At 37.7% G+C, this 16,604-nt stretch overlaps 3 protein-coding genes across 11 annotated transcripts; 2 read left to right on the top strand and 1 right to left on the bottom strand.

The window, feature by feature from the left end:
* Window positions 1-454: 454 nt before the first annotated feature.
* LOC147275267 (2-oxoglutarate (2OG) and Fe(II)-dependent oxygenase superfamily protein) lies at window positions 455-8,655 on the bottom strand. 7 transcript variants are annotated; one of them, XR_015124176.1, is made up of 9 exons: window positions 8,170-8,654; window positions 7,689-7,736; window positions 7,209-7,385; window positions 6,953-7,103; window positions 6,756-6,842; window positions 6,152-6,276; window positions 5,222-5,312; window positions 1,211-1,322; window positions 455-868 (listed from the first exon to the last, which is right to left on the bottom strand). XR_015124176.1 is itself a non-coding variant. In XM_086256170.1 (9 exons), exons 1-9 carry the CDS (start codon window positions 8,476-8,478, stop codon window positions 833-835), a joined length of 1,155 nt encoding a protein of 384 aa, XP_086112296.1. In that variant the 5' UTR covers window positions 8,479-8,655; the 3' UTR covers window positions 455-832. The 7 variants fall into 7 exon arrangements, 4 of the variants coding, with proteins under 4 accessions (XP_086112296.1, XP_086112297.1, XP_086112295.1 ...); XM_086256170.1 differs by having other exon boundaries at window positions 1,211-1,310; window positions 5,222-5,343; window positions 8,170-8,655; XM_086256171.1 differs by having other exon boundaries at window positions 1,211-1,310; window positions 5,222-5,340.
* Window positions 8,656-8,802: 147 nt separating this feature from the next.
* Window positions 8,803-13,419, top strand: LOC147275268 (Protein phosphatase 2C family protein). Of its 3 annotated transcripts, none has more exons than XM_086256174.1 (10): window positions 8,803-9,323; window positions 9,469-9,577; window positions 9,928-9,964; window positions 10,081-10,125; window positions 10,334-10,386; window positions 11,086-11,247; window positions 11,715-11,798; window positions 12,078-12,167; window positions 12,330-12,432; window positions 13,063-13,419. In XM_086256174.1, exons 1-10 carry the CDS (start codon window positions 8,998-9,000, stop codon window positions 13,086-13,088), a joined length of 1,035 nt encoding a protein of 344 aa, XP_086112300.1. In that variant the 5' UTR covers window positions 8,803-8,997; the 3' UTR covers window positions 13,089-13,419. The 3 variants fall into 3 exon arrangements, with proteins under 3 accessions (XP_086112300.1, XP_086112299.1, XP_086112301.1); XM_086256173.1 differs by having other exon boundaries at window positions 12,330-12,377; XM_086256175.1 differs by having other exon boundaries at window positions 9,181-9,323; window positions 9,469-9,569; window positions 12,330-12,377.
* Window positions 13,420-14,788: 1,369 nt separating this feature from the next.
* On the top strand, window positions 14,789-16,538 carry LOC147275269 (WAT1-related protein At3g18200-like). Its single transcript, XM_086255847.1, is given in 8 exon segments — window positions 14,789-14,982; window positions 15,109-15,171; window positions 15,285-15,401; window positions 15,511-15,646; window positions 15,648-15,758; window positions 15,869-16,027; window positions 16,125-16,279; window positions 16,400-16,538. Coding segments are annotated over 8 exon segments (1,074 nt in total).
* Window positions 16,539-16,604: the final 66 nt, after the last annotated feature.

Below are 16,604 nucleotides of genomic sequence, written 5' to 3' on the forward strand. Positions count from 1 at the left end.
ATTTCTTCTAATGAAATTTTAATTACGAATTTATTCTTTTATAAAATTATTTAAAATAACAAAAATCACAAGAAACGAAAAAAATAAAACCATTGCCACGGATGTGGTCTGGACCGTCTGGTTGGTTGTTTTTCATGTTTTTGCTCGCCTTCCCTCCATAGGAAGAACACGTGGACTGAGAAATTTTAGGGCATTTTCTGGCTTCTTTCAAAATACAAAACAAAACTGATTACATTCCAAATTTTTCATCAAATAACTTTATTTTCCTCCATCTTTCTAATTTTTTTTTTTGGTCAGCCTCCATCTTTCTAGTTGAGCAAGTTTCCAAGTAATTTTTGTATCTTATACAATTTCCTGCATCATAACAAGGAGAAGAAAGCTTCATTGTTACAGAAATAAAGAAGAAGAAGAAAGCTTCATGATCCTAAACCCAAATAATTACGATACAAGACCATGTTGAATCCAGTATATAACTAACAATCATGAAAATACATGTGAAAAGTTGGGCTACAAGATTGGGGGTTCACCCACCAAATTAACCTACATACAAACTTCAAAACGTCCATATATATGGGTTCAGATAAATATCACGCTTCTTTTTACAAAAGTTTCATGCACGGGCATGACATATGCTTCAAAATGGAAGTTATCAATTCCTTAACATAATTGATGTACATAAACAGACACATCCTGAGATACAATGATGCATAGAAACACAACTTTCCTCCAGTTTCATCAAGAGTAGACCAGTCTCTGGTCCTTGGACTAGGGTTACAGCCAGCTACATAGTTTTACAACAAAATGGTGTATATAATTTTAGTAGTCATGAAGATCATGTTGTGGATTCACCTTCCCTCCTGAGCAACTCCTGAAGAGCACAACTTACGTTAGTAACAATTTTCATACTTATATCATACATTTCCATAAAAAAAGTATGCATGTGGTGTAATATCAGAAAGGCAGCTTTTCGTATATACATAAATGCTTAATGCAACATCAATTCATGTGAAAAGATTTTTCTTCTGTCAGATAAATAACCTCCGGGATGTAACTATTTAATCTTCTTTATGTAGTGTTAAGTTGGGCATCATATTCTGCCACTGTCTGTGTGTGCCCATCTGTGTGTTTGTGTGCATGCACACCACGAATTAGTGTAGCCAATCCTTACTTCCCATATACTGTGCATACATGCATTTAAATAATGCATTACCCATTTGGTGGCTGTGATTGACATCCGTTGCCTCTCTTTCTTCTCACGCAAGCATTCCCCACACCAGCTGGGGAAATCTTTCTGATACTTCTTCATCTCTCTGAAGACAGAGCTGTAAGGAGATAATTTAATTTGAGCAATGGCTGAAAAAAGTATTTCAAGTCCTAAAATTAAGTTCAAAATCACAAAAATGATCCTACGAGAATGCCTACTTCAAAAATCTTGTTCCAATACAAGGCGTAATTTAGGAAAAAAATAACAAGGAGAAAAAAAAATCCCCCTTCTATCAGATCAAAGGATGTGTACAGTGTACTTTCTAACATATTCCCCATTTCATGAAAGATGAGAACAGTGAATCAGAAAACCTAAAACTTCAAAATAAATGTTCATAGTACAACAGAAGTATTAGATGAAAATTATCAGATGGAATACTGTAACCACATAGAAAGAAATCCACCAAATTACTGGTCAGAAGTTTATCAAAATATATCATTGCTTCTGTAAGAATTGTAGTGAATTAACACCCCATGTGATCTTGTCCTTGATGTATTCTAAAATTAAAACAGATAAAGCAAACAACACACAATATGGCAGCAAAAGTAAACACAAAGAACACCAAGATTTGTTATCGAGGTTCGGCGAACTTTGCCTACGTCCCCGTGTGATCCTTAGAGAATCACAGCTGCACTATGTATAGAATAAGAGTACAAGAACTTATTGAAACCCTAGACTACCCAACTCGCAGCCGCTCTCTTCTCTCTTGCACAAATAGCTCTCTTGTGTTTTTCCCTCTTGAAAAACCCTTCCCTTGAAGTCACTCACCCTTGAGTCTCTAACCCGAGTCTCCCTTTGAGTTTTCTTCCCTAGAAGTCTCTAGCTATACTTTTTTTTATTTATGAGACTTGCAGCAGCCTATTTATAGAGCATAGACTTACCTCTTACAATATGGATTCCTAATCCTAATAGAATTAGGTAATCTACTTATTAGCTAATTCTATTCCCTTGTACACAAGGAAAACCCTTTAGAACTCCTTCCCACACTAGGAAAGTCTTGTGCAAGTCCTATTTGTCTTCCAAAATCGTACCCCACTAGGAAAACAACAAACTACCCCACTGCCCAGTCTCCCTACTGCTCTTGGCCAGAACTGTAGCTTCCTCCAGAAATTTCCGACGAGACAAAAAACACAACAATCTCCACCTTGGCGAGTCGGAACCATAGCCATGAATGTTGTACCTTTGAGATATTCTCTAGTCTTGAAGTAACCTCGAACAAACCTCCAAGAACCCTTTCACATTGGCAAAAAACCTATTGCCTCAATGCACCTTAAGTGAGAAGGTGCTCCACCTCAATCAACTAACTTTGAAGATTGAGCAAGCTCAACCCGAGCTTGTACCTTCAAATCTTAATTGCAGCCTCAATATTGTCTTCGCCTTTTGTTCCATAAACCCATTCATAGCCAACGTTCTCCTTGGATTTAGGAACTAACTTCCAACTGAAGTTCCTTTGTAGAGACAACCTAGCACACCTCCGATGTTCCCATTCCTTGCTCTCACAAGCCCCCTTGAATGTAGCCGGATTTCCCTTACTAACACCATAATAACCTATGTCCTTTTCCCACCAAAACTTGTGAGTTAGCTTAATGGTACTTTTGGGCTTGGACTGCCTTGTGCTCTTTTTCTTCACCTGTTTTTGAACCTTTGTTGATTGTTGTTGCTGCCCAAACTCTTCAACCCTTGTGTTATGCTCCACCAGCTTAGAGTTGGCCTTCTCTTGAACTGGATTTACCTTCATAACCACCTTGATTGCCTTTATGGTTGCATCTTCCTTAACAACAATCAAACCTTCCTCATCTTTATTGACTTCCCTTGCTGCATCCTTGAAGTCAATCTTTGATGAGTAACTAACCAAGCAACAATCATGGTTTGTTGCTTCTTCTTCCTTAGCCGTAGCACTTATTTGACGAGACTCTTCCTTTGTGAGATGATGCCCTTGCTCTCCCTTGTTACAATGCTCCATGAGCTCAACATCCAAGCTTTCTTTGGTAGACGCAGCTGCTCCACCTATCACTGTAACCCCGGAAAGCTTGTAGAGATTATTAGATTGCACAACTCCCTTCAGGATCACACTTGATCCTTTTGAGACTTGGAGCTTCCCTGCTCTAGACTTGAATGCATACCCATTCTTCCCTAGAGTTCCAAGAGAGATAAGATTTCTCTTCAATGTAGGAATATATCGCACATTCCCAAGCAGCCTAACAATTCCATCTTGCATCTTCACCTTGACTGTGCCAACGCCATGAACCTTGCACACAGAGTTATCTCCCAACAAAACTTTGCCCTCACTAGATTCCTCATATGTATGAAACCACTCCTTGTTTGCACACATATGAAAACTACATCCGGAGTCCAAATACCAAGCATGTGGAGTAGAATTACCAGAAGATACCACCAAAAGCTCCCCATCGTCGACCACGACGTTACTTGAGTTTTCAGCCCTTTTCTTCTTCTTCTCCAGCCATATCTGGCAATCCCTTTTCCAGTGGTCTAGTGAACCACACTCGAAGCAACCACCTTCATCGGAATCATTGGACTTCCCCTTTTTGCTTGATCTGCCCCTCCTTTCCTTCCCTCGACTCTTCTCCTTGCCCTTAGCATAAAGGCCTTGTGATGACTGAGTGCCTTCGCTCAAATCATCTAACTTTGCATATGACTGGAGCGCTTGCACCACGTCATCAAGCTTTAGAGTCTCCTTTCCAAACATCAAAGTTGTTCGGAAGTGCTTCAAAGAAGATGGCAGAGATCTCAGCAAGATGATAGCCTTATCATCATCCTTGTAAACTTCTTCGACCTTGTCGAGATTAGCTATGCAATTCTGAAATTTGCATACATGATCCGCTACATCTCCACCTTCTTCTAGTCGAAGTCCGAAGAGTTCATCCTTCAAGAAAAGTTTATTGGACACCGTCTTGCCCATATAAACACTCTCTAACTTGTCCCATGCTTCTTTTGCTGTCATCGCCTCTGTGATGTGAGACCTCACGGATCTTGTGAGGTGGATCTCTATTGAACTCTTGGCCTTCTTGAGAACCTTGTTCCATGTTCCTTCTGGCGTGGTTGTCGGCTTCTCACCAAGAAGTGCATCATCCAGATCTTGCTGCACCAGCACGTTCTTCATCATCCGTTGCCAATCTGTAAAATCATTCTTGCCATCATATGGCTTCAAAGCAGGCCTTAAATCCCCTAAGTCCATGCTTCGACCTCCTCTAGACATCACGGACACCTATTACCAACCTGGCTCTGATACCAATTGTAGTGAATTAACACCCCATGTGATCTTGTCCTTGATGTATTCTAAAATTAAAACAGATAAAGCAAACAACACACAATATGGCAGCAAAAGTAAACACAAAGAACACCAAGATTTGTTATCGAGGTTCGGCGAACTTTGCCTACGTCCCCGTGTGATCCTTAGAGAATCACAGCTGCACTATGTATAGAATAAGAGTACAAGAACTTATTGAAACCCTAGACTACCCAACTCGCAGCCGCTCTCTTCTCTCTTGCACAAATAGCTCTCTTGTGTTTTTCCCTCTTGAAAAACCCTTCCCTTGAAGTCACTCACCCTTGAGTCTCTAACCCGAGTCTCCCTTTGAGTTTTCTTCCCTAGAAGTCTCTAGCTATACTTTTTTTTATTTATGAGACTTGCAGCAGCCTATTTATAGAGCATAGACTTACCTCTTACAATATGGATTCCTAATCCTAATAGAATTAGGTAATCTACTTATTAGCTAATTCTATTCCCTTGTACACAAGGAAAACCCTTTAGAACTCCTTCCCACACTAGGAAAGTCTTGTGCAAGTCCTATTTGTCTTCCAAAATCGTACCCCACTAGGAAAACAACAAACTACCCCACTGCCCAGTCTCCCTACTGCTCTTGGCCAGAACTGTAGCTTCCTCCAGAAATTTCCGACGAGACAAAAAACACAACAAGAATAAAAAACAAAATATACCTTCTGCACCACATAAGTAAATTGATGCGATGACCAGATGTCGTGGCTCTGGCACCATGCCGGTGACGACCACGATGAAGCACAGCACATCCTGGGGAATGGGAATAATCAAAGATCTCCTGCTTTTAAATAACATACTCCATCAATAAAGTTTACAACCACCTACGGAAAATAGCAGGCAGCAATGGTATATAAATTTCTTAATCACATTACAAAGTTTTAGAATTGAAAAGAAAATTTAGATAAAAATATCATCAAATGAATAAAACCTATAATGTTACAAGTCATGAATAACTCAAAATAAGATATGTTGAACTAAATAACTTAACAGAAACAGAAGAGAGAAAATAATAAACCAGGAAACAAATAATCTTCTCAAAAATCATGTCACTGGTTGGTCACCAACATATGTTGCCGTGACGCAGCAATATGGTGGTGGCAAACAATCAAGAAAATCTCAGCAGAAAGAACAATCAACAAACTTGATCCAAATATTTGCGAACAAAGAAAGCCACATGTAGCACGCACAAGTTCTGTTCATAATGGTTTAATCTAGTTAACTAGATGGCCAGCACAGAGAGCCACATTAAACATACTTGGTCACAATTAATATTCTGAAAGATATTCAGGATTTTCATTACACCGAATCCAGTAGGAAAGATATGAGAAGGAAAAATAGAAAGTTAACATTCAAATTTTAAATTAAAGAGAACATTAGTGGTTTTATATTTGAGAATGGTCACCTACACAACCCAATATAACTCATTTTGGAATGTGATGGATGCTTACCGAACACCAATATATGGAACTATGAAACCAATAAAATTTAGTCAGATATGTGAACCAATCGAAGTCTTACTTGATAAAGCAATGCTTAGAAAGTGCTTGCACAATTTATAAACTAATTTTCTCTCTTAATGACTAACATACCTCGGAATGGCTTCCAGTATTTACATGTTTATCACATCGCGTGCCCCGAAAAAACAGTTCTCCTCCAGAAAATTGCTTACCCAAGCAAACATTCAAAGTTACTTCTGAGTCATCCACATGAAAACCTACAAATATGAAATTATTTTTACACATTTGCATTTGACGGAAGGAAATAAAGGGGAAGTAGAGTGCTTATAGTGCTGCGATCATTGAGTAAACACTGAATGTACTGTCAAAGATAACACATGTGATCTCATATACAGAAAAAAGAGCTATAAGAAAATTCTAATCACCAAAAATCAACCAGAGAAAGTATATGTGGAAATAAAAAGATAATAACAAAGTGGTATTATACAATAAATGTGTGTATCCCCAAAAAGCATAAAAAACAAACATATAAAGCAAATGCACATCCAAGCTACGAAAAGGTGTGTAGCATTGCTGCTACAACCCAGAATTGAGCAGTGGCTCAGAAACCAGTTTTATAGTTGTTGAGTGCACCTATAAGCTATCACATCACTGGAGGCTATGTAAACTGGCATTGCCATAGGAAATGCAAAAGGATTGAATTTTAAAGTAAAAATCAATTCAACAAAATACCTACCCAAGTCAACATCCCTATCTTGACCATACTCAACAACAAAACCATGATGAGAGTCGAGAGTTGGTCCACCAACTTCAGCAAAGAACACTGCAACAAAGAAAAGGCTAACAGATTAAATTAAGATATATGCCCACCTTTCTAATATCTTCCAGCGAAATAACAATATCACATGTTCACTGAAGCCAAAAATGTATCACCTTTAGCTATAGGACGAATAAAACCCTCCATAAGCTTGTCAAGCATGGTTTCAAGGCCAAAATCATCAAGAACGGCACCATATCTATTCATTGTATTAGGCCGCATGATTCTAAATTTGGCTTCACTGACCCATTTTTCAAAGTTCTCCACCTAGGCATCCAAAAATTAAAGAAAATGAAAAGTGGCATGCCAAACATAAAATGGCAGAAAATAAAAATATACAATGGAAGATACGAGAGAACTGATGGACAATACCTCAGACAACAATAATTCACAGAACTGTGGCTGAAATATCTCAAATGTAAACACTCCTGGCGAGGGTTCAGACATTATCCTTCTGAAGCTTTCCTCAGTATTATCACCAACTGCTTTCAGAAATGATGTAACAAAGGTGTTTGCAGGGTGCATACTGTATAACTCTCTATGCAAAGGCTGCAGACATGTCATACGGTTTCAATAAGTCCCTAATCTTTCAAAAGACAATATTTATTTGGTGGGAAAACATAATTACACGCCCAAAACATCATTTTCCCAAAAAGCAGCATGTGCATTCATATTACATACAAATCTAAAGGTCTGTGGGCCACTATGCCTCAACACAGCCAACTTTGAAATGAAAAAATTCACATTCCCATGAGCTCTTAAAGTAAAATAAGACAACCAAGAGTTACCATTTAGTCCCAAGTACAAAGGAAAAAAATAAGAGTTACCATGTATCATATATTCATATTGTACCTGATAATTTGATATAATCTTCTGCCTGTAATCTCTATGTTTCTGAACCTGATACACAACAGGCCCAAACAACATCAATTGTTTGATCTTTGATGAACGCAAGCAACGTACAAGTTAGAATAAACCTTCTATAGGTTGTTTACTTTTACTGAAAATCTTTTCTTTTTCATAAAAAACAAAGTAAAACGAAAATATGCATACAAAAGAAAATGATGATGAAACCACAAACAATGCTTAGGGGCATTTTCGTCATTTCACATTCATATCATATCACTTGGCCGTTAGAAATAGACTAACCGTCCTCAGCCAAACCCTAATTCTATGCCCAATAAGCAAAAGAAATGATAATAGTTAAATAAATTTAAACCTAAGATTAAAATTCCAAGCATCTTCAAGTTGCTTCCTTTTCCACCAAATTCTTAGCAACCATACACACAACCAAATTAAAAAAAAAACAGAACAAATTTTAACGAAAACTTACTCTGTTACGCTCTCCTAGAGGCAAGTACTTGAGCAAAATCTCCCTCATGAACTTAACCTTATCGTATCGAGGCACGCCGAGCATGTTCGGAGGCAAGTACCGTTCGAGCGAGGTGAAAATGGAGGGGCTGAAATCCAATTGCATGTCGTCGTAGTTGTCGGGCTTGTGCTCCTTGTTTGGGTTCAACCTCAGCCTCTGGCTAGACACGGACGCCACCACCGGCCGGTTCGAGTCCCCCAAGACGACGCCGTTCCCGCTCGCCGACGGTGGGCCTTCCCGTCGGTCGCCGGAGCGTCCGTCGAGCGACATGGCCGGAGTGGAAGGGCGGAATTGGAATGTCAGCCGGCGATTAGGGTACTGAGGAGCATTGGTGGTGAGGGTCGGAGGGTAAAATGGGAATTTTGGGCTTTGATAGGTTTCGGAGTAGGTTTTCTTGGTGTGGACGTAAAATTCAGGAGTAGGTTTGGTTCTGTTGCAGTTAGGGTTTACTGAGCTCAGTGTACACTCTAAAGCTGTGTCCTTTTTTCTTTTTCTTCTCTTTTTTATTTAGGCCTAAAAAAAAAAAAAAGCGGATCCGATCCAGCCCTAAAAATTAAAGCAGGTCCGGCCCAGCCCAACTTGCATTAAAATAATGAAAAACGTTAAAAAGTTCTGGCTTGAAGCTCAAACTTGCTTCATTCTATTGAAAAAGGTTGAAGCCTAAGCTGAACTATTTTCTCAGCAGCCAAACAATATTTCTATCTTTCTACTGAAATATTTGTTCGTATTGCTGTTCTTGAAATATTTGTTTGTGTTGTTGGTTACACTAATCACTTGTTAGACTACACAATGAGTGAAACCACCAACTCTGTCCCCGAGAACGAGACTCCAAAAGAGGTCGAACCAGCGCCAAAGCCAAAGCAAAAGCGTGAAAACGATCCCGTGGATTCCACTTCAATTGCAAAGAAGTCAAAAACTGAAGAAGATCAAAACCCAGAAATTGATTTAAGTGAAGGGAACCAGGGAAGTGAGGTCAATGAGCCAAATTCATGTGTGAGGGAAACGGGTTTTGAAATTGAAGCCCATGCAGCCGATGATAAGGGGTTACGGCACACCATGGAGGACGCTTGGGTTGTGCTCTTGGAAGCCAGCTCGGATTTTCCAGGAAAATTGAGGTTCTAATGCTTTGTTTCTGTTATATATTCACTATTATGTTTGCTTTAGTATTGTACATCAAGTATTGCTGGGATGTGTTCCAAAAGTGTCAAACTTTAAATGTTCAGTTTAGTTATTTGTTGGTTTTTTTTTTTGGGTGGTCAGATGTGCACATTTTGCAATTTATGATGGGCATGGAGGTCGGCTAGCTGCAGAGTATGCTCAGAAGCATTTGCATACGAATGTTCTTTCAGCCGGATTACCACGTGAGTTGGTGTGTTAGCTTGGTCTGATTTATGCATACGTAATACTTAATAGTAGATTGACATAATCATCTTTGTTAGTTTCTGTACCTTTTGGATTTTTTTCCCAATGCATTGGTAGGTGGATTCCAATTTTCCTTATGCTTAAGAAAAAAAAAAAAACGCTATGGCTTTATCAATTTTCCGGGATAATTTCATCCATGTGTAATGTGATTACCTATTATAAGTGAATGATGTAACTATCTTTCAAATACACATTCCTATTAGAGTATAAAGCTTGACAACTATTCTTGTTATCTGACATCTTGCTTTGTGGGAATCTATTGTCATTCAATTCTAATTGTATTATATGGTGTTGCAGTTGGATGTAAAAGCAACCAAGAAAGCCATACTTGATGGTATGAATTACTATGCAAGTTTGCATTTCACTTGGTTATATTTTCTTATCATTCTATCCAACTTTGGAATTTATGTTAATAGATGTATTTATTAAAATCTCTTTCCCCCAATATAGGTTTTCGAAAAACTGATGAGTCTCTTCTTCAAGAAAGTACTGCAGGTACATATTTAATCACCTGAAGGCTAGCTCTTTGACTTCTATTTCTAGATGCATCCATTTTATCATTTACACATTATCATAATGTTCAATTTTTATGGTTCTAATATGCTTGCTATCCCATTTTGCAAACATATTATAGAGAACCATTTCATGGGCTAATGATTTCTTAATATCCACTTGAGCACCCTTGGTTTTAAATTGTCACCAGGGGGATGGCAGGACGGTGCTACAGCTGTATGTGTTTGGATATTAGGAAAAACAGTAAGTTTGCAACTGTTATCACATCTGGATTTTACTAAAATGCGTATTTGAGTTTGTAAAGTAGAAAAATTGAGGCCTTTAGCAAGTTGTCTTCTGTGTATATGTGGCATATGCATTAAGTCACTGAGTTGCATTCTTTGATCTAGGTTCCATAATATGAAATCATTGAACAAAATAATTTTCAGCTTCTTAGAACGATTCGCTGTTGCTAAGCTTTTATGTTCCACTAAATTTTATTTGTAAGCCACTTAAAGTGTTTGCTTATATGATAGTCTTTTGGAGTATTTGAAGCAATGACCATAATTAATTTTCTTCCGTAGACTTTATACATATTGTTCCTGAAATCCCAAGGATAAGGTACAAGTCATTAGCCAAGAGCTGGAATCATGCTTTGATGTGGAAGTTCCTGCCTTGTAAATTGTCAGGCAAAAAGATGCATGGATTGTGAGAAATATAAACGTGCAAATGTTTCACTGTAGAATTGTTTATTTAGTGTGTAAATTATAAATTATATATCTAGTATTACATGATCATTTGATAGGACCCTGCTTGTCTTTTTGAAAAAGCGGGAAATTTTAAGGTTATCTTGAAGAATACTAGATGATTGTTCAATTTTCTTGCCAAGTGGAATCACTGGTGTTCATAAAACAAGCTGATGGCAATTTGCAATCCTATTTTAATGCTCCTGGGTGTTTCTAGGTTTTTGTTGGAAATATTGGGGATGCAAAAGCAGTGGTAGCAAGATCATCTTCTACTGATGGATTGCAAAATGGTTCTCATGAAGCATGTCTTCTGAAGGCCATTGTTTTGACAAGGGAACATAAAGCCATCTATGCACAGGAGCGTGCTCGCATTCAGAAGGTAAGGATTGTATATGCGTAAAGTTGGGTTAAGTCTTTGTTGAGTTGAGTTTCTAGAGGACTACTCTTTTTCGGACTACTCTTTGTAAAGTTGGGTTAAGGGAACATAAAGCCATCTATACCGTCTTATGTGTACTTGTTAAACACTATATGATTTTTAAGAGCTGACATAATGCATTGCTTTAGGATATGGGAGAGATAAAGTATAAAAGAAAGGCGGAGTTTTTCTTATGTAATATTGCTCTTATGTCTGCTAATTAGTGGGTAATGATGTTTTCATTCTTCCTCCTACAAAGAAAAGAGAAGGCAAAGAATTACCAAAATATTCACTAGTGGACAAAAGCATAAATTGACAGTCTAGATAATAATAATTTATTTGCAGATAAGATATGTTGTTAATGTATTTCGTTTAGTAACCTTTTAGTATATTTACTTCTATCTGTTTGAAACATGCTTTTTTGTCTTCAGGCTGGTGGTAGTGTGAGTTCAAATGGACGACTACAGGGGCGCCTTGAAGTTTCTAGGGCCTTTGGAGATCGCCAGTTTAAAAGGGTTTCAAATTCTCCTCTTTGATGCATTACCTGTTGTTTCATGTGTCCTTTGCTTTTAAATCTGTAAAACTTGCTTTTGTTGTTAATAAAATTGCTCATGTAATTGGAATTTATTTTTAAAAAGGAAAACTAAAAGAGTGGACATTACCATTTGTTGTTTTGTAAAGTCTGCCTCAACCTCAGCTTTTACAATAAATATGGTTTGTTTGGGGCCAACAACATATTATTCTACTGTACGACACATGATTGAAATGCTAGTTCTGTGAACTCTAAATTGCAGGTGGGTGTTGTTGCAACCCCAGATATTCATTCATTTGACCTTACAGAAAGAGAGCACTTCATCATTCTTGGTTGTGACGGCCTCTGGGGGGTATATCTTCTGTACTTTTCCTGCACTTGGGATATGCCTAGAATATTGAAATCTGTGTCTACTTCCAACCCTTAGAATGTTAATTTTACATTTTCCCATTGGATCTTATTATTTATATTCCATGGTCTCTTTAAAAATAGGGTGTGTCTAAATTTGTTACAGGTATTTGGACCAAGTGATGCTGTTGATTTTGTTCAAAAACTGTTGAAGGTTAGAGCAATTATTTCCTTTCTTAATGGTCATTTCGACTTCCCATGGGATTTGAGTAGGTCCATTGTCTTTGACTTAATTTAAATCATTAATTTGTCACTTTCTTTGAACTAACAGCATGTTATATTTCATTTTTTCTTTGGTCGGTCTCCTTTTAACATGATTTGTGTCTTCCGCTGCAACATAATGTGGCAAAATAGACTGATCCATTAATTAGATCTACGAATATATCAAATGGGGCAGATATTTGCTCCCATTTTGAATATTCACTAGGTTTCTTTTTACTTGCTGAAAATTTGTTGGATTTGACGCACAATACAACTTCCACTTCACATCCAATTGTCCATGTTGAACCAAATTTTAATAGAGAGGTGATTCTGTTTGTTATGTTCTGTTTTCCTCCTTTTAAGGATCTAGTCAACCATGTAGATTTAAAGGAATTTTCGAAATTGTATGTGGAAAAAGGATGGGAGTAGTGAAGTTTATATTTTTCTCATGATGGAGGAATGAGATGAGGGATATATGACAAGGCACTGCTTATCTGGCTACTACTGTCAAGTGTCAACTATTGATTAGTTTCTATTATTTACTATTGGTAATTACCTTTTACACCTTTGAGGTAAATATAACTTATATCTGTTGTTTAAGAGATATTTACTTAGAAAGCTTACATTTGTTTTTGCAGGAGGGACTACCTGTTACAGCTGTTAGCCGCCGTCTTGTAAGAGAAGCTGTGCGTGAGCGGCGCTGTAAAGATAACTGCACTGCAATTATAATCGCATTCAGGCACAAGAAATTATAGGCGCCAACCTCATTTTAAAAGGAATACCTTATGAAACACAATGTGGGTTTGTTTCTTTGGTCGTATAAGCTTTTCGAAATTGTTGTCCACCATTGGGGCTAGTTTCTGAGTCATGAAGTGACTGTTGAATTGTTGAAATATACAGCCGTGAGTTTTTGGTGTAGAACTATTGCTAGATATTTTTAATTTGTATTGCTCGAACCAGGCATTATGGAAGTTTGTTTAATGCAAGAAATTGAAGTTCAAATTTGGATTGCATCATCTTTTATGTTAATCTGTTTAACAAATGTTCAGGCATCTTTCTGATGAATTAATAGGGTACCAATACGACAAGGTTCTAATTTTGGTGGTGTATAAATGCACATGCTTACTAGCATCTAATGTTTTGTAGATGAGAAAGGTGTTCGTTATGCTACAAATAAGTTGGTTCATTTCAAAACTATGGCAATCTTGCATCAATAATTATCTGACACTAGCTTCTGATAGGTTGGCAATGTTTACATGTCACTAAACCTCGAATCTTTGATGTATATAAGACATCAAACGACTTAAAGATTCTGTGTTTGGTCAAAGCAAAGCATGAGTTTTGAGACATCCCCACGTTGATTAAATGATGATATTAATTATTAATTGGATGAATTAAGGATAAAATTGAGTTTCTAAAATTAAGAGGGGGGAGAGGGGGTGTGGAATTTTGTTTAGAGAGCAACTGTATTTATGCCAATAAAGCCAGCACCACAGAGTTTGGACTGCGAATATTGTCAGTGCTTCTAAACTGGACCAAGTCGATCAAAGATTCATGAATGCCGTAAGGAACAACAAAAATAAAAAACAAAAGACCAAACAGATACAATGGACTTGAACCTTCACCTAAGAGGCTAAGACCCAAAAAAAAAAAAAAAAAACCATCACAAAATCAAGCAAACCCAATATTGCAGCCATTCTGTTACTTTGACCTCCCAGACTTGTAGCAGATTTTAACCCATAATTTTTTTTTTTGACAGTGTCTAGCAGCCTACATTTGCTTGCCTCTCTGATTCCTTCTAAAAGTATAAAGAATACCAATATTATGAGGACCACATGCCATCTCTGATTCCTTCTAATTTCTTCCAACTTCATTAACAAACCATGATTTTCGAAAACTACCTAATCCAATAAGAATCTGTCCTCATTATCATTATTTGCCATCAAGTTCCAAAGACAAACTTTCTTTTATAATGCAATTTATTTTTAATAATGGTAGAGCAATAAACATATCAAATAGTATACATGGAGGATAGGATTATGGCCAATGGAAGGGAAATGAGGGCGGCTACTCTCTGACTACCTGGCCAACATGCTTTACCTTCACCTTGTCTCCCAAAGGGGAATAAGAAATTGGGTATGGAGGAGATTACATGCAAAATACAAAGTCCCCAAGCTTAAGAACATTAGGCATGACTGCATGAGCAACTTGTAGTAAACAAATAAGATATAATTGGAGATGCTTTTTAGGTAGTCTGCTTTTAATTTGATACAATATTTCCTCCTTGTATATATAGAGGCCTAGTCTTTGTGATCGTATCTATCATTCGAGGGCCTAAGGTGTTATAAGCACATTAATTAAAGAATGGGAAAAGAAAATGTATTGTCTGAGAAAATGAAGCTTCTTCTTGCATTGCTTGTTCTGCAGCTCTGTTTTGCAGGGTTTCATATAGTCACCAGAGTTGCATTGAACATTGGTGTAAGCAAAGTTGTTTACCCAGTTTACAGGAGCATTATAGCACTCCTTTTGTTGGGTCCCTCTGCTTATTTCTTAGAGAAGTAAGTTTTTCCAGGGCTACGTTTTCGTTTTGGGGATTAAAGAACCAGAGCATTTCATGTTCTGCTACTTGTCCTCTTTGGTATCTCATCTTTTCTTTTTTGGTTTTTTATTTTTATGTCTTTCAGGAACGAAAGGCCCCCTCTTACTATCCCTTTGCTGGTTCAGTTCTTCCTTCTAGCATTAATAGGGTAAGTTGAAAAAAAAAGAGAGACTATCATCTTTTGTGTGGAGCTATGGCATGCACTTCCTTCTTTTAAATAAAAAGTCTATATATGGTCTATATCTTCTTTTGTGATATCAGGATCACTGCAAACCAAGGATTCTTCCTCTTGGGGATTTATTATGCTTCTCCAACTTTTGCATCTGCAATGCACAACTCAGTTCCTGCAATTACTTTTCTGATGGCTTTTGCTCTGAGGTAGTTAATAAGGCTCTACATATCATCCTTTTTTTTTTTTCCCCTTTTATACACGTATATTTTGAAGACAGAGTTGTACTCTGAGCTTCCCTTCCTCTCTCAAACTCAGACTTGAGCACATTAATATCACAAGGAAGGATGGGTTGGCAAAAATTCTGGGAACCATTGCTAGTGTAGGGGGTGCAACCATTATTACTCTTTACAAGGGCCTTCCACTTTTGCACAAGACAGAGCCAATTCAAAGGAAAGACTTCAGCAGAAGAAATGTCAAGTAACCCTAACATGCAGAACTTGACATGGGGTTGCTTTTACCTGTTTGGGCACTGCTTAGCATGGGCTGGTTGGATGGTCCTTCAGGTCAGCCAAAATCATATTCATTCTTCACCCCATGATTATTTATGGCCAAACTTAGAAAATGCCTATAACTCGCAGTTTCATGAGTTGGCTTGTGATGTTCAATTTTGCAGGCTCCCGTGCTGAAAAAGTATCCGGCGAAACTAACCCTCACTTCATTTACATGCTTCTTTGGACTGATTCAGTTCCTGGTTATAGCAGTCTTCGTCGAGACTGATTTTGAGAACTGGAAAATCCAATCGGGATCAGAACTGTTTACAATCCTATATGCTGTAATAATCCCCTCCTTATTTTTCCATATGCAGCAATACATTGGATCTGCATGGCTTTCTCTTCATTCTTGAAACTCAATTTACCACTCTGTTTTAGGGGTTTGTGGCTTCGGGGATTGTCGTTGCTCTCCAAACATGGTGTATTCAGAAAGGTGGCCCTGTGTTTGTTGCTGTCTTCCAGCCCTTGCAGACCTTTTTAGTTGTTATCATGGCAACTCTAATTCTTGGCGATCAATTAACTCTGGAGGGTATGCTTAAAGTCTATGACTCGTCAAAATATCATAACGTAGCAAGCTATTCAAAGTGTTTACCTACTAACAAAATAACCTTTTTAATCATTTTTCTTCCTAACCTTCCCTGCTTCCATTGCAGGATTATTGGTGCACTTCTCATCATGTTAGGTCTCTACTCAGTTTTGTGGGGTAAAAATGAGGAAAAAAGTGTGGCAAAGCAGGGGAAAGCATTGAAAAGGCCCCTTCTTGAATCTGATACCATAGATAAAGAAGGCTAAGGAGTTGTGTAGGAAATACCATGAGGGATACCTCCTTCTGCTTAGAAACTGAGATGGTTATCCACT

This window comes from Dryas octopetala, chromosome 9 (genome assembly GCF_963921425.1).
Source record: "Dryas octopetala chromosome 9, drDryOcto1.1, whole genome shotgun sequence".
NCBI lineage: Eukaryota > Viridiplantae > Streptophyta > Magnoliopsida > Rosales > Rosaceae > Dryas > Dryas octopetala.

Coding starts and splice junctions, on each gene's coding strand:
- LOC147275268 (XM_086256173.1), top strand. CDS start 8,998: ATGAGTGAAACCACCAACTCTGTCCCCGAGAACGAGACTCCAAAAGAG. Junction 11,248..11,714: donor AGCGTGCTCGCATTCAGAAG/GTAAGGATTGTA, acceptor TTTTGTCTTCAG/GCTGGTGGTAGTGTGAGTTC. Junction 11,799..12,077: donor GAGATCGCCAGTTTAAAAGG/GTTTCAAATTCT, acceptor TCTAAATTGCAG/GTGGGTGTTGTTGCAACCCC.
- LOC147275267 (XM_086256172.1), bottom strand. CDS start 8,478: ATGTCGCTCGACGGACGCTCCGGCGACCGACGGGAAGGCCCACCGTCG. Junction 6,277..6,755: donor AGATAGGGATGTTGACTTGG/GTAGGTATTTTG, acceptor TCATATTTGTAG/GTTTTCATGTGGATGACTCA. Junction 869..1,210: donor CAATCACAGCCACCAAATGG/GTAATGCATTAT, acceptor TGTGCTCTTCAG/GAGTTGCTCAGGAGGGAAGG.